Here is a 16928-nt window from a genome sequence, read left to right as displayed (position 1 = left end):
GCATATTAGTTGACAGTGGAGTCATAGAGATGTATAGCACAGAATCAGGCCTTTGGGCCTAACTAACCCAGGCCAATTAAGTTGTCTATCTAAACCAGTGCCATTTACATCTGTTTGGCCCACATCACTCTAAAGCTTTTTCTTACCATGTGTCTATCCAATGAGTAGATCTGCTGCTATTCTCAAAGATTAATTCTGCTTTCTGTTAGACTCTATATAGCTGAAATTTACCTACCAAACGTCCAATATTTTAGATCTCTTTCTCTCAGCATTGGCCTCTGCTGTAATATCTCAAATGCCAAGGTGTTTCCCTTGTACTCCTGTGAACAGATTCATATGCCAGAGTTCTCTGGTTGTAGCTCTGTTATATGATCATGACTTCTTCATCAGCTCTTCACCGCTTCCACTAAACACTTCCTAGCTTCTTACTTCATACCCCTCTTCCCACCAACCCAGCTTACCCCTGACCTGACTTCACCTATCACCTGCCAGACTGTACTCCCTCTCTCATCCCAGCTTCTTATTCTGGTTTCTTTCCCCTCCCTCCCCTTCCTTTACAATCCTGATGAAGGGTCTCGGCCCAAGACATAGACTGTTTATTCCACTCCATGGATGCTTCCTGACTTGCCGAGTTTCTCCAGCATATTGTGTGTATCCCTCAAGATTTTCGGCATCTGCAGAATCTCTTCTGTTTACGAGAGGCCCGAATGCCCAGTTCTGGTACAGACAGAAAGAAAGTTAGAGTTCCTAGTTTCTCCAAATTCAACAATGAATCTAGAAAGCCAGAATGTTAGCTTCTTCAAGTTTTAAAGACTAAATATTTATTTTGTTCAGCTTTATGATGTGAGTAGCCTTAGCAGCTCCAGGACTCCTGTGCTGAAACCAAAGCACATGAAAAGAAAGTATCAGCTCCAAAAACTCTAGTGTATTTCTTGGATGTAATAAAACAGCACCGCTGGAGTAAACTAGCAGTAATTCGGTTATTGGACCTTAGGTGAAATTGAGTGGGTGTGGCACAAATCTGTAGGCAGAAGCATGCTGCCCAGTCCTGAGTTGGCCTTGGGAGGTCAGCCCCAGGAGCTCTGTGTCTGGGATTGGAACCAGGTCATTATTCTAGGGGAAGTTGGTGATTGAGACCAAGGACCAGTTGCTCCTATGTGGGGGAGAGAGGAGGAATTGGGAACCTGCCATCATGTGTAGAAGAAAGGGTCTATGGACAGGCTATTGAGGTATAGGGGGGGAAATCAGGAGAGGTCAAAGACCGCTCATTATTGTGATCAAGGAGGTAGGTGGAGGTTGAGGTTTGTGTGGGAGTTGTCTTAACTTAAGGGTGGATGATCAAGGATGTAGACAAGTATTTTCACTTAGCTTCAGGTTTCCCAGTTGGGCCATCCAGTTATATGGTACTGTGGTTCAAGCAATGCCAAATGACAAATGCCTCAGTCTGCTGTGGTTCTTGTCCCCCTCCTGCATGACTTCAGGAGGAACAAAGCACAGGCAGTGATCTCAGATAACTCAAAACAGCAAATGCCCATCTAACATTCTGAGTGACCCTTGCAGCTCTATCTGTCCCCCATTCAGCTGTTCAGATGAAACATTTGCCACAGAGGTCCATGCCTGAGCAGTATACTGACTTTATTGCACAAGTTCTTAAAAAGCATTATATACAGTTTAGCTTCTAAGCAATTATTTGGTACCAAATAAATGTAAACCAACTTTCTGTGGTTTCTGTAGTTTGTCAAGTTTAAATCAAACGTACCAGCGGAGGCTGATTGATTGTAGGGGAAGTGGGGAGGATTGGACGTCAGAAGATTGCCTTGGTGGTGATTACTTTGTAACTACCCCTCAAGCATTACCATCAGTGCCATGACTCCTACAGCCTTTAACCTCCACCACGTCATGCGCCCAGTTGTGGCTGTTAAAATCCATGTCACAAGCCTATAAAGAAATTGAAGGAGCTCAAAGTTCAAAATTCGAAGTAAATGTATTATCAAGTACATATATGTCACCATATACAATCCTGAGATTCATTTTCTTGCAGGCATGCTCAATAAATCCAATTACCATAACAGAATCAATGACAGACCACACCGACAGGGCGGACAACCAGTGTGCAAAAGACAACAATCTGTGCAAATACAAAAAAAAAGAAATGATAATAATAAATAAGCAATAAATATAGTGAACAGGAATTGAAGAGTCCTTGAAAGTGTGTCTATAGATTGTAGGAACGGCTTAGTGATGGGCAAGTGAAGTTATCCCCTCTGGTTCAAGAGCCTGATAGTTGAGGGGGAGTAACTGTTCCTGGATCTGGTGGTGTGAATCCTGAGGGTCTCGAATCTCTTTCTGATGGCAGCAGACAGAAGAAAGCATGATCTGGGTGGTGGGGGTCCCCGATGATGGATGCTGCTTTCCTGTGCTCAATGGTGAGGAGGGCTTTACCGTATCTACTACTTTTTGTAGGATTTTCCATTCAAGAGCATTCGTGTCTCCGTACCAGGCTGTGATGCAGCCAGTCAATATTCTCTCCCACTACATATCTGTTGAAGTTTGTCGAAGTTATAGATGTCATGCTGAATCTTTGCAACATCTGAAGAAGTAGACGCAATGCTGTGCTTTCTTCATAATTGCACTTGAGTGGTTGGCCCAGGACAGGTACTCTGTAATGGCAATGCAGAGGAATTTAAAGTGGCTGACCCTCTCTAATTCTGATCCCCTGATGAGGCGGGGCTCATGGATGTCCAGATTCCGCCTGCTGAAATCGATAATCAGCTCCTTCGTCTTGCTGATATTGAGTAGGAGGTTGTTGCTGTGGCACCGCTCAGCTAGATTTTCAATTTCCATCATATATGCTGATTCGTCACCACCTTTGATTTGGCTTACAACAGTGGTGAGGTAAAACTTAAAAATGGCATTGGAGCGGTGCTTAGCCACACAAACGTAAGTGTAAGTTGAGTTGGTTGAGTTAAGCAGAAGGCTGAGCACACAGCTTTGTGGTACACTTGTGCTGATGGTGATTGTGGAGGAGACGTTACTACTCTGAACTGACTGGGGTCAACAAGAGAGGAAATTGAGGATCCAATTGCACAAGGAGGTATTGAGACCAGGGTGTTGAAGCATATTGATTAGCTTTGAGGGGATGATATTATTGAATGCCTAGCTGTAGTCAATAAAGAGCATCCTGGTGTGCGCATCTTTGCTGTCCAGTTGTTCTAGGGTTGAGTGAAGAGTCAATGAAATGGCATCTGTTCTGACCTGTTGTGCCAGTAGGCAAACTAAAGTAGATCCAAGTCGCTTCTCAGGCAAGGGTTGATTTGCTTCATCACCAACCTGTCAAAATACTTCATCACTGTGGATGTAAGCTGAAGCTGTGATTTTAAAAAGTGGCATCACTTTGTGGTATTCTCAATTTTATGCAATAATCCTGCTTGAGAAAGACCCTTTAAATAGCTGTTATGTGAGAGAACAGGTGAAGGGAGGGTCCAGATTGAGTCATGCACTCTGTTTTGCTACCTAGAGTTCAATTAGGTGCTAATTCATGTATCTTGAGCATGAGGCTATATGCTTTGCTTGTGTCCAGTCCTTATGTGAAAGGTGTGAAATGCTACTTTGGCAAATTAAGTTCAAGATCCACAGGATAATGAGCTCTATCAAAGTGTTAGACCACACTTGGAGTGTTGTGTCAGCTTCTGAACGCCTCATTGTAGGAAGGATATGGAGACTAGAGAGCGCGCAGAGGAGATTTACCAGGTGCTGCCTGGATTGGAGAGCATGTCTCATGAGGAAAAATTGAGCAAGGTAGGGCTTTTTTTCTTTGGAGTGAAGGAGGATGAGAGGTACTTGACAGAGATGTATAAGATGGTAAGAGGCATAGGTAGAGTGGACACCAGAACATTTGTTGCCTCAGAACAGCAATGGCTAATACAAGAGGGCATAATTTTAAAGTGTTTGGAGGAAGTATAGAGGGATGTCAGAAGTATTTTTTCGACACAGAGAGTAGTGCACTTCTAGTGGTGGTGGTTGAGGCAGGTACATTAGGGACATTTAAGAGACTTTTAGATAGGCACATGGATGAAATGAAATCAGAATGAGATTTAATATCACTGGAGTATGTTGTGAAATGTATTGTTTTGTGGCAGCAGTAGATTGCAATACTTAATGAAAACTGCGAGTTACAGGAAATACATATAAAAGTTAAATTCAATAATTAGTGCAAAACAGTAGTGAGGTAGTGTTCATGGGTTCAATGTCCATTCAGAAATCTGATGGCAGAGGGAAGAAGCTGTTCTTGAATCATTGAGTGTGTGCCTTCAGGCTCCAGTACCTCCTCCCTGATGGTAGCATTGAGAAAAGGGCATATCCTGGGTTATGGGAGTCCTTAATGATGGATGCTGCCTTTTTGAGGCTTTGCTATTTGAAAATGTCCTGGATGCTGGGGAGGCTAGTGCCCATGATGGACCTGACTGAGTTTACAACTTTCTGCAACTTACTTTGATACAGTGCAGTAGCCCCGCCCCACTTGCCACCGTCCCCCATACCAGACAGTGATGCAGCCAGTTAGAGTGCTCTCCATGGTACATCTGTAGAAATTTGCGAGTGTCTTTGGTGACATACCAAATCTCCTCAAACTCCTCATGAAATATAGCCTCTGCCATGTCTTCTGTGTAACTGCATCAGTATGTTGGGCCCAGGATAGATCCTCAGAGATGTTGACACACAGGAACTTGAAATAGCTCACTCTTTCCGCTTCTGATCCCGCAATGTGGACCAGTGTGTATTCCCTCATCTTACCCTTTCTGAAGTCCACAATCTATTCTTCGGTTCTACTGACGTTGAGTACAAGGCTGTTAATGCAACACCACGCAACTAGCTGATATACCTCACTCCTGTATGTCATCTTGTTATCATCTAGGAATTCTGCTAACAATGTTAGCAGAATTTACTGCTATCATCAGTAAATTTATAGATGGCAATTGAATTGTGCCTAACCACACAGTCACATAGGGTGTAGGGAGAGCAGAGCAGTAGCCTAAGCACACATCCGTGAGTTGCGCCAGTGTCAATTATCAGTGAGGTGGAGATGTTATTTCTGATCTGTACAAATTGTGGTCTTCTGGTGGTCCAGGATCCAGTTGCAGAGGGAGGTACAGAGGACCAGGTTTTGGAGCTTCTCGATCAGATTTGTAGGAACGATTGTGGTAAATAAATAGCTGTAGTTAATAAATAGCAGTCTGCACTACGTACCAGTATTTCCCAGGTGATCCAAGGCCGCAGGAAGAGCCAATGAGATCATATCTGCTCTAGACCTATTGTGGAGATATGTAAATTGCAGTGGGTCCAGGTCCTTATGGAGACAGGAGTTAATTCTAACCAAAACCAATTTCTCAATGCACTTCATCACTGTAGATGTGAATACTGCTGGATGATAGTTGTTAAAACACTTCACCTTTCTCTTCTTGGGCACTGCTATCATTTTAGCCCATTTGAAGCAGGTGGGAACTTCTGACTGTAGCAATGAAAGATTGAAAATACCTTTGAACACACTCGCCAGTTGGATGACACAGGTTTTCAGAACCCTACCAGGTACTCCATCGGAGCTTGTCAGCCTCTGAGGGCTCACCTTCTTGAACCCTCTGCACTATCTGACTATGTGGGGGAAGGGTACTTTGATCTTAGGGTATGCTGAAGTGTTGGCACAACATTGTGAGTCGAATGGCTCTTCGATGTACACTTGTCGGGATTTTCAGCTGTCTGTGTAAACACTGGCTGTAGCTCAGACTTATCATCCAGATCAGGAAAACTTCTTAATAAAGTGAAAAACAAGTCTACATCAACAAAATGACAGTCATGTGCCTGAAAAATTGTCAAATTGAAGCGTTTAAAGAACAAGGTAAGTGACAGCTGTTCGGTCACGGACTGTACTTCATTCCATTGGTATTGATCTGTTTTTAAATACAAAAAGACTGAATTAATTTGTGAGCAAAACCACCTGTCTCTCAAGCCACTCCACACAGCTCTACACACGCAACTGTCTTGGCTCCTTTCCCAGACTTTGTCCATTTTCTCCATGAAGGTAATGGCTCACAATGCGCTGGCAGCCAATTACTCCACAGACTTGCCGTAAATGATCAACTTCAATCACTTACCTGCATAGTGAAGGGCAATTTCTGACAGAAATGATGGGCCCCGGAGGTATACTTGTCATAAGAGGGACAATTGAAAATAAAACTTGCAAAAGAAATATTTTTTCTCTCTCTAGAACATGATGCATTTAGTGGGGAATGGTTGGGGAACCAGTTGGGTGTCAAACTTTATTAGCAAAGTTATCTGTCCTATCATGATATGTTTCATGGCCACAGTTATTGTGATTTAATCTCAGTGCAAAGTAAAACTTAGAGGGAAAGTCGGAGTACATTAGAGTTGCACCTTTTATTTTGGTTCTTCCACATATCTGACACAATGATGCAAGGCGAAGCCTAACCACATGCATAGACATCCACTGGCAGATTGCAAGTTTCCATTCAAACATGCATTTGTTCGCTTGCTCTGAAACAATTATTTAGGGCGCCTTTTAATTTTTAGGCATTCTTGCCTCTGTCACTGTGCAACAAATACTTTTACCCCATTCTTGTGCTTCATTGGCCTCAGAAACACTTTGGTGTTAATGTGCTTGTACTTGATATAGATTTTGTTGGACAGGTCTGTTCTTGTTTTGCTCTCAAGTGACAATCTCAGTCTTGGTTTGTTTTCAATAACCGCTCCAGTGACGAAAAATCAAAAGCACAATTTAAAGACTAAAGACCACTCCAATCCACTTAAAGTTGATATTATGCCTGCTATAGGGTGTTTGAAATATGCACTGAGGCAGCAACTTCCAGTGTGTTGGTTAAAACATGATTGCACTATCATTGTGTGTTTTCAGACTCCTTTATGATTTATCATGGCAGATTTATGGAAGGCTCGGAAGAAAATCACAAAGTGTGTGGCTTATTATAAGTCTCTCTACTTTCCATTAAGTTTTATTGTGCACTAAAATCAAACTATAATGCAACCAATAACCTGAACAGACCATTAAATAGAACACAAATTAGTTGGGCTGGATCTTCCCCAGCTTGGACCAGAACATATTTCCTGGCAGTAGAGTGGCATTGTGCAAAATCATGTTTGCCTACGTGGATAGTAGGAGTATGTGGGTCCAGTAGCAAACCTTTATAATCCACTATTTGGTTATTTGGAAATAATGAGATGTTGGCATTTAACTCATCTGGTAGTTTCCAGATGAGAAGTCGGAGTAAGAAGGTGTGGAGGTGGAAGATTAGGAAGAACTGCAAGGTGGCAGGTGATAGGTGAAACGGGGAGAAGGGGAAGGGGAGAAATGGCATCCTAAATCATAGGGATATGAATGGAGATATGATAAACTACAGAGTTAAAATGCCATAATCAGAGGAAGTAAAACCGTGTATAGGTGATGTTGGTGCGGTGCTGATTTATGCTCACAGTAAAGTTCAGAACCAGTGCTGTTAGTTGCTTAGAAACCATTGTTATTCAATACTTTGCCTTGGCTACAAGAGGCCTTGTAATTAGTTTCCCAGGTAACTCTACAACAACATATAAAACAGGCAAAAGGTTAAAAGTGTACAGGAAGAACACACACACGACACTGCAGTTAAATACAGACATTCTGAGTTGCTGTTAAATACTTTGTTGCCTACAAACAGAATTGTAGTTAGATGAGTTTAACAGCCTGGTCAGAAAGTATAAGATTAAGCAACACACACAAAATGCTGGAGGAACTCAGCAGGCCGGGCAGCATCTATGGAAAAGGGTAAACAGTCAACATTTCTGGCTGAGACTGTTCATCAGGACTGGAGGTAAAAGATGAGGAGTCAGATTAAGAAGAGGGAAGGAGGGGAGGAAGAAGTACAAGGTGGTAGGTGATAGGTGAAATTGGGAGAGCGGGGGGGGGGGGGTGAAGTAAAGAGCTGGGAAGTTGATTGGTGAAAGAGATAAGCAGGAGAAGGGAGAACCCAACAGGAGAGGGCAGAAGAAAGGGAAGGCAGAGGAGCAGCAGCTAAGGAGATGAGATGAGAGAGGGAAGCTGGGAATGGGGAATGGTGAAGGAGTGGATGGGACAATTACTGGAAGTTCGAGAAATCGACGTTCATGCCATCAGGTTGGAGGCTACCCAGATGGAATATAAGGTGTTGTCCCTCCAACCTGAGTGTTGTTTCAAGTCAAGTCAAGTCACTTTTTATTGTCATTTCGACCGTAAACTGCTGGTACAGTACACAGTAAATATGAAGCAATGTTCCTCCAGGACCCTGGTGCCACATGGAACAACACAAAACTACACTAGACTATGTGAGACAACTCAAGGCTACACTAGACTATGTAAAACAACACAAAAACTACACTAGACTCCAGACCTACACAGGACTATATAAAGTGCACAAAACAGTGCAGGGCAGTACAATAATTAATTAATTAATTAATAATAAACAAGACAATAGGCACAGTAGAGGACAAATTTCAATATAATAATAAATGATGTAGATGTCGGTCTAGACTCTGGGTATTGAGGAGTCCGATGGCTTGAGGGAAGAAACGGTTGCACAGACTGGGTCGTGAGAGCCTGAATGCTTCGGTACCTTTTGCCAGATTGCAGGAGGGAGAAGAGTTTGTATGAGGGGTGCATGGGGTCCTTCATAATGCTGTTTGCTTTGCGGATGCAGCGTGTGGTGTAAATATCTGCAATGGCGGGAAGAGAGACCCCGATAATCTTCTCAGCTGACCTCACTATCTGCTGCAGAGTCTTGCGATTCGAGACGGTGCAATTCCCGAACCAGGCGGTGATGCAGCTGCTCAGGATGCTCTCGATACATCCTCTGTAGAATGTGGTGAGGATCGGAGGTGGGAGAAGCAGCAGTAGAGGCGGCCATGGACTGACGTGTTGGAATGGGAATGGGAAGTAGAATTGAAATTGGTGGCTACCAGGAAATCCCGCTTTTTGTGGCAGACGGATCATAGGTGCTCGGCGAAGCGTCTCCCAATCGAAGTCGGTCTCACCGACATACAGGAAGCCACACCAGGAGTTCCGGATACAGTAGATGACTCCAACAGACACACAGGTGAAGTGCCACCTCAAATGGAAGGACTGTTTGGGACCCAGAATAGTAGTGAGGGAGGAGCTGTAGGGGCAGGTATGGCACTTGTTCTGCTTGCTGATAAGCACCAGGGGGGAGGTCAATGGGGAGGGACAAATGAACAAGGGAGTCGCCTAGGGAGCCATCCCTGTGGAAAGTGATGGGGAGGAAAGAGGTGCTTGGCAGTGGGATCCTGCTGGAGATGGTGGAAGTTATGGAGAATTCTGTGCTGGACGCGGAGGCTAGTGGAGTGGTAGATGAGAGCAAGAGGAACCCTATCCCGGGTGTGGCGGCAGGAGGATGTGCTCAAAATGGAAGAGATATGGTGAGGACAATGTTGATGTTGGAGGAAGGGAAGCCCCTTTCTTTATAGAAGGAGGACATCTCAGTAGTTCTGGGAAAAAAACCCTCATCCTGAGAGCAGATATGGCAGAGACAGGAACTGAGAGAAAGTGGTCGTATTTGTCAAGTAATAGGGTGGGAGAAGGTATTGTCCAGATAGCTGTGAGAGTCAGTGGGATTATAAAAGATATCAGTAGATAGACAGTCTTCAGAGATGGAGACAGATAGAAAAAGGGGAGGGAGGTGTTGGAAATGGACTAAGTAACTTTGAGGGCAGTTTGGAAGTTGGAGACAAAGTTAATGTAGGTAGAAAGGGTCAAAACCTGAGGGATAAAACAGTCAACATATCCAGATATATGTTTGATGGGGCAGGAACAAGCAGAAACAATGGGAAAACCTGGACAGGCAGGTTTATGGATCTTAGTTAGGAGGTAGAAATGGGAGGTGCAAGGTAAGGTTGTAAGGTATAAGATGAATAAAAGTTTAAATGGACTGATATTAAGTGCTTATGAGTGATATTCTGATCCACCTAAATGAAGGGTTGGAATTGCAATATTTGATTCCAATATATCTGGTCTCAGCATATCGATGTAGTTATAAAGAAAGCAAGACAGTGGCTATACTTCATTAGGAGTTTGAAGAGATTTGGCAAGTCAACAAATACACTCAAAAACTTCTATAGTTGTACCGTGGAGAGCATTCTGACAGGCTGCATCACTATCTAGTGGGCTAGTGGGGGGGGTGGGGAGGTGCTACAGCACAGGACCAAAAGAAGTTGCAGACGGTTGTAAATCTAGCCAGCTCCATCTTGGGTACCAGCCTACAAAGTACCCAGGACATCTTTAGGGAGCGGTGTCTCAGAAAGGCAGTGTCCATTATTAAGGACCTCCTGCACGAAGGGGATGCCCTTTTCTCACTGTTACCATCAGGGAGGAGGTACAGAAGCCTGAAGACACACACTCAGCAATTCAGGAACAGCTTCTTCCCCTCTGCCATCCGATTCCCAAATGGACATTGAACCCTTGGACACTACCTCACTCTTTTTTTAAATATACAGTATTTCTGATTTTTGCATGTTTTTAAATCTATTCAATATATGTATAATGTAATTGATTTACTTATTTATTCATTATTATTATTTGTTTTCTCTCTTCTATATTACATATTGCATTGAGCTGCTGCTGCTAAGTTAGCAAATTTCACGTCACAGGCCGGTGATAATAAACCTGATTCTGATTCTCCAGGGTTGAAAATACATTTGTCCATTTGTCCTACAAACTATCCACAGTTAGCAATGGAAATACACAGCAAACTGACACATATCTGAAAGATAACTTAAATATGGTAGTTTAAATTTGGATCACTGGTTTGAATGACAGTGAATTTGCAGTTTTTATTTCATATTTTCTTGTATTATTTCTTTCAAAGGAAAGTCAAAAATATACATCACAGAAACACAACGTTTAGCTCACCATGTCAGGCAGCTATCAATATTAATTCCATTTACCAACATTTGGTTCATAGCCTCCTATTGAAAATCAAGTGCTTATCTAAATACTTTTTAAGTAGAAAATACCTTCCTCCATCATGGTTTTGGGCAATGCTTTCTAGATCTGAAACATTCTCTGTTTTGGAAAATTCCTTCCTTTTAAACACCTTCCCTTAACATAGGCCAATGCCTTCTGATCCTAGGCACCTTTGACATGGGAAAATGTTTCTGATCATCTACCTTCATTCTGTATACCTTTATCAGAACCACTGAGCTTCCACCACTCCAAGGAAAACACCCCCAGCTTATCTATTTTGTTTCCTCATAGTTAAAACATTCTGTCCAAGCAACATTCTGATGATTAATAAACTCTTCTTGGGCTTCTAGCCAGGAACAGGCATCAATTATGACCAACATTTTGATGACAAGCTCTGACATCTTCATCAGGGACTGTCCCACCTTGTTTACCATTGAATACCAGTTCTTACTTAGAGCGAGACCCTCGTCTTTGTTAAAATAAGTTTCCTCTAGTTTTATTTCATTGGCTTCCTTTACTAGGCAGACCCAAAAAAACTATTGGAGCAGCATAGTGGTTTTGCGCTGTCAAATTCAATATTCTGCTACCGCTGATTTCTCCTGGTGACCCAAGTAGCTAAACTTCCTGTGCTCCTTAATGCGGGTTTCCACTGTGCATCCCATCTGGCCGATATATGCTGCTCCGCGTTCACAGGGAATCCTGTATCTACCAGCCGACCTGAGTCCCAGGTCATCTTTGACCTGCATAAGCTGTGACTTGGACTACTTCAGACCCGGAGAATCTCCTCGAGGAACTGAGGCGATTATGTGTGACGTTTCTACAGAATGGCAACAAGGTGAAGGAAGTCAATCGGGCCCTTGTAAGGGCCAATGGAAAAATCAGGAAATCTAACAACAAGGAGGAACCCGTTGCTACTGACTGCCTTCGCTATAGTCACACAGTTTCTGGAAGGATCACCAGGATCTTGAAGAAATGCCAGATTGATACCATCCACAAACCCGTAAGGAAGCTCAAATCACAGCTTATGCGGGTCAAAGATTACCTGGGTCTCAGGCCAGCTGGTCTTTAAGGATTCCCTGTGAATGAGGAAACACAGCAGGTTAAACCAGGTAAGATGCAGAGCATAAGTCCAGAGCAGCTGCCCCACTCTCCTCAGCACTGCAGACTAATGATGTTTCTCTCATTAGCTTCTTCCCAGTCTCTGACCTCTTCATGGAATATTTATCTATCACCAATAATACCCTCCTCTACTTAGATCTCAGTCAAGACCAAAGAGCCACCCCTCACAGAACTAGCACGTGCTGCACTACTACAACCTCACCCTTCCTTCAATTATGCACCCCTTGACTACACCACCATTGAGCATATATGTACAAGGAATGCCGTCACAAGAAAGCAGCATCCGTTATCATCGTCCTGTAGCATCCAAGCCATGCTCTCTTCTCACTGCTGTCATCACGAGGAACCTCCACCGCTAGGTTCAGAAGCAGTTATTACCCTACAACCATCAGGCTCCCATACTCACCTCAGCTCTGAATTGATTCCATAACTTACAGGCTTACTTTCAATGACTCAACAGCTGATGTTCTCAGGTTTATTTATTCTTTTTCTGCATTGGGCAGTCTTTTTATGTATAGTTTTTCATGAATTCTATTGTGTTTCTTCATTTTTCTGTAAATGCCTGCGTTAGGGTATATTCTGGAGTTAGGGTATATAGCACCTGTGACCAATTGTCAGACATGAATGTGGATTGTAAGTTGGACTTAAAATGCTGCCCTGAACAATAGTTTTCTTGGAGCTGTACCCTGGAGTTGATTGTAAACTAGACAATGCTGAGTAACATTCATTTTGAGTGTTGAATGTGGGTATGAAGAAGGAGGTGTGTGAAAACTACATGTAATTCAAAGGAAGCATTGGAGATACATTGTAACTGTAGAATTGTCCTGCTGTTACCCTTGATCTTTAACATTTAAAAATATCATGTACAGTAATATTAGGCTGGGAGGCCTCTCCCTCCAAGAGCATCTCAGTATGATGCCTGGTGCTCATTTTTGTTGAATAAAACACTTCTATATCCACCAGCTTCAGTGACTCTGGTGACTTTGTTCATGTTACAACAGCCTGCAAGAAAATGAATTTCAAGGCAACATATAGTCACATATGCACACCAGGATAATAACTTTCCTCTGACTCTGAGTTTGGCAATCACCAGCCACCGTGGAGCTCTCCATTTACTTCTCTCTGCTTGTATCCTTTTCTTCACTTATGGCCTTGTTTAGCTGTGGAAGATGAAAGCTCAGAAGAGAATCCTGAAGTCAATACTCATTTATTCAACTCCAACGATTATGTTCCCAGTGCAAGCATCAGCTTTGTGTTGTACACACTGCTTCTATAATACATGTATCAAGGAAAATAATTGACTGGATTTTCTTTTTCCATGTAAACAGTCAGCATTAATTAAGGCTTTGCTTTCACTGTGAATAGCATGTTAATTTTCTTAATAATGCTGTTGAGATTCCTTGACATGCTGTTGAGACACAAATAAAAGGTAGTAGCTCTATGCAAACAACTGCTCTATCAGAGCTCTGGTGGAACTAGATTTGCTGCAAATAATTCGTCATTCAGAAAATCGTTGGGTAACATGTAATGGTATCAACACTTTGACATTTGCAGTTGTTATGGTGACTGATTAATAAGTAAGTATTGGATTACATTTGTGTTATTTATGTATGCAAACAGGATGTTTGAATAATGCACCTTATCCCATAATGGTATTTGGAGCTGCCTTAATAAAAACACATACATTATCCAAGGACAAATATTTAGCTGGCAGTTGCAGCAGGTAGTTGAGATGGCAAATGGTACACTGGCTGTAATTGCCAAATGATTGTAGGTAGAAATATGAAAGTTGTATTAGACTACTGTGCAAGGTTTCAGGTTGTTTTGCCTAAGAAGGGATATGACAGCATTGGAAGCAGTACAAAGGAGATTCATCGGGGTAATTTCTGGAATGACAGAGCTGTTCTGTCAAAAAAGACTAAACTGGTTCGACTGGTAATTTTTGGAACTTAGAAGAATGACCAATGATTTTACTGAAATATATAAGATCCCAGGGGGGAACTGACAGGATAAATGGTGAGATGTTTTCACTAGTGGAAGAATCTCAGATGAGAAGTTTCAAGACCAGGGTATACGGAAATCTCTCTTTGCAGAAGCTGGTGAATCTCTGCCCTAGAGAGTTGTGAAGGGTTGCTCATTAGCAGTGTTTAAAATGGAGCTAGATACATTTTTGAAAGGGCAAGGGTTTGAGAGCTATGGGAATCTGGTACACCTGAGGCATGGGATAGATTAGCTATGATCATAGTTAATGGTGAAGGGCTTGCAGGGCCAAGTGGAAGGCCTATTTTCTTGTGTTTTCTGTTCCTTCTGTCCATTGTACATTGGACACTTTGCTGAAATGCATTGACTGTTGAAAACAGTGTAACACTGGAGTTGTTCACACAGGGTCAGAAGGTTTGTAAAGTTTTTAAGAGTTGACAGATCTGTCTTTGGTCGTGCTTCAGTTTTGGTAACTACGGTCCGTCTTTCACTGCTGCTGGTGACTTTCCAGCCAATTGCCCAAAGCAGTATCTGAGGCTACGGCTGGATACCACCAAGCAGATCTGTTTGTGCCACCTCCAGAGTCAGCATTAAAACAGGAACAGATACCATGCCATGCCACATCGTTGCAACCCTTCAGATGGAGTGCTGTGACAATACACCTGGTCAAGAGCAGCTACTCAGTGCTGTCCTAGAGCGGGCTTCTTGTTTGACTCTCAGACACACTCGTTTTCCGTGACTTTAAGGAAGAGGATGACTCGCTCATGACCTTACATCCAAACATGTTAGGCTTCAAGCTCTTTTGCTTTGAAGGCCAGAGACAGCACCGTCTCCCAGAACTCCTGTCCTCCATCCCTGATGTAAGCAGGTAGGAGACTAAGCAACATATAACCCTGAACAAGTTGACATTGTCTATCTGTTCCTTCAAGGTGAATAAAGCTTTTGAAGGTGATGCTTCACTGGCTGTGTGGGATTTGATTATCCTAGACCTGCTGGAAGTCTACCGTACATCTAGCAGGCAGCAAGGCAGGATCTATAAGGAGGGGCATCTACATGCTCAGCTACTAGTAGAAGAGGGAGATGGATGAAATCAAAATTGGATGACCCATATTACTGTCAGATTGAGGATTACAGGACCATATCAAAGGTTGTCACCAATTAAGTCAAGTCTGAGCTGGGACAATAGTTTACTTAGATCAGTTCTTTCACAGAAGAAGAATCTCTGTTAGTTGAAAGAGTGAACATCTACATGCAGAAGAGAGTGGCAAATATTTAGTCATCTTAGAACAGGGTTTGGGGAAAAAAACTGGGGAGGGATTCCACCATTAGATACAAGTGCGTGACACATCAGCGATTACTCACCTCTCCTTCTCTCCCCATTATACTGCCTACCTTCCCTCTCCAATGTCAGTCCTGATGCAGGGTCTCAATCCAAACACCAACAATTCTGCAGCTCATCCTGCTGAGATCCTCCAGCAGAGTGTTTTCTGCAAACCCCTTTACAGTGGATGGAGAGAGAAAACTCCTGATTTGACTTATTTTCCATCTAATTCACACTGGCTTTCTGAATGCCTTTGATGATGAAGAATCCCTAAGATTTTACTTTGAGTGTTTTAATGTGATTATCAGTGCATCAGGGAAAAAGAGAAGTGATTCAAGTCTCCTCACACTAAATCCCCTGAAATTGCAGTGCTGTGGGGGTTAGGTTCTGGGCTGCTTCAAAATGCGGACAGGTATCAAACCGCATTTTGCTCATGAACTTAGTCTAAATATTTCAAGAGAAGTCATTATTGAAAGTTAAAAATGTGCAAGTTGCCAACATCATTCAGTTCTTAGGGGTTTCACTGATGCCAGTGCCTGTACTGGTATGACTTTTTCAGATGTCATTTATTGCGGTTGCAGCTTATCATGTGCTCCTTTCCCTCACCACCCCCACCCCCGCACCTTTTTATTCAGCCCAAAATGTTAACTCTTTATTCCTCTCCATAGACGCTGCCTGGCCTGCTGAGTTCTCCAGCATTTTGTGTGTGTTACTCTGGATTTCCAACATCTACAGAATCTCTTGTGTTTGTGTGTAAAAATAAAACAGGAACACAATATAGAACTATAATGACATTTATTGTGGCAACAAAGACATCCTTCCTGGAGGGTAATTTATGCACAATATTTGGCTGCTTGGTGGGTTTCGGTTCAGTGAGGTGTGCAGAGAGATTCTAAACTTAATCCTGATACATCATGCTCTTATTTGTCAGGCAGTTGGTCAACACAGCGAAACAAGGGCAAGGTTTCTTCAGGAGACTGAAGAGAGAAGAGAAGGAGAAAGAAACTGCACAACTGAGGGAACAGAGGAAACGGATAGAGAAACGCAAAACCGCATGGCAGCCTCCAAAGTTCTCTTCAGATGAGGACTCTGAGGAAGAGCAGGATGTAGAGAAAAGGTTGGTGTTTGCAAACTTTGAGCTCCCTGAGGCTATTTTGATAGATTCCATTCCTATGGAAATTTCATTGTTGTACATCCATTCTTTGCCATTATACACTCAGTGACTACATTATTAGGTACCTCCTGTACCTCATAAAGTTGCCAATAAGTGTATGTTCATGGTCTTCTGCCGTGCATTCAGAGATGCTCTTCTGCATACCACTGTTGTAACACATGCTTATTTACGTTGTTGTTGCCTTCCCATCAGTTTGAACCGGTCTGACCATTCTCCTCTGACCCCCCTCACTAACAAAGCGTTTTTGCCCACAGAACTGCCTCTCACTGGATGTATTTTTTAGTTTTTCACACTATTTCCCCATAAACTCCAGAGACTGCTGT

General features: G+C 42.8%; 1 protein-coding gene across 1 annotated transcript in view; it reads left to right on the top strand.

Annotated features, from left to right (window-relative positions):
* Positions 1 to 16928, top strand: part of LOC140738278 (coiled-coil domain-containing protein 60-like) — a 120269-nt gene that overhangs the window by 43266 nt on the left and 60075 nt on the right. The window contains exon 5 of the mRNA XM_073065446.1: positions 16363 to 16548. Within this exon, the coding sequence (XP_072921547.1) occupies positions 16363 to 16548 (186 nt within the window). The remainder of the gene's footprint in view (positions 1 to 16362; positions 16549 to 16928) is intronic.

Source organism: Hemitrygon akajei, chromosome 14, assembly GCF_048418815.1.
Source record: "Hemitrygon akajei chromosome 14, sHemAka1.3, whole genome shotgun sequence".
Lineage (NCBI taxonomy): Eukaryota > Metazoa > Chordata > Chondrichthyes > Myliobatiformes > Dasyatidae > Hemitrygon > Hemitrygon akajei.
Note: the sequence above shows the minus strand (reverse complement) of the source record. Positions and strands in the feature narration are given on the sequence as shown.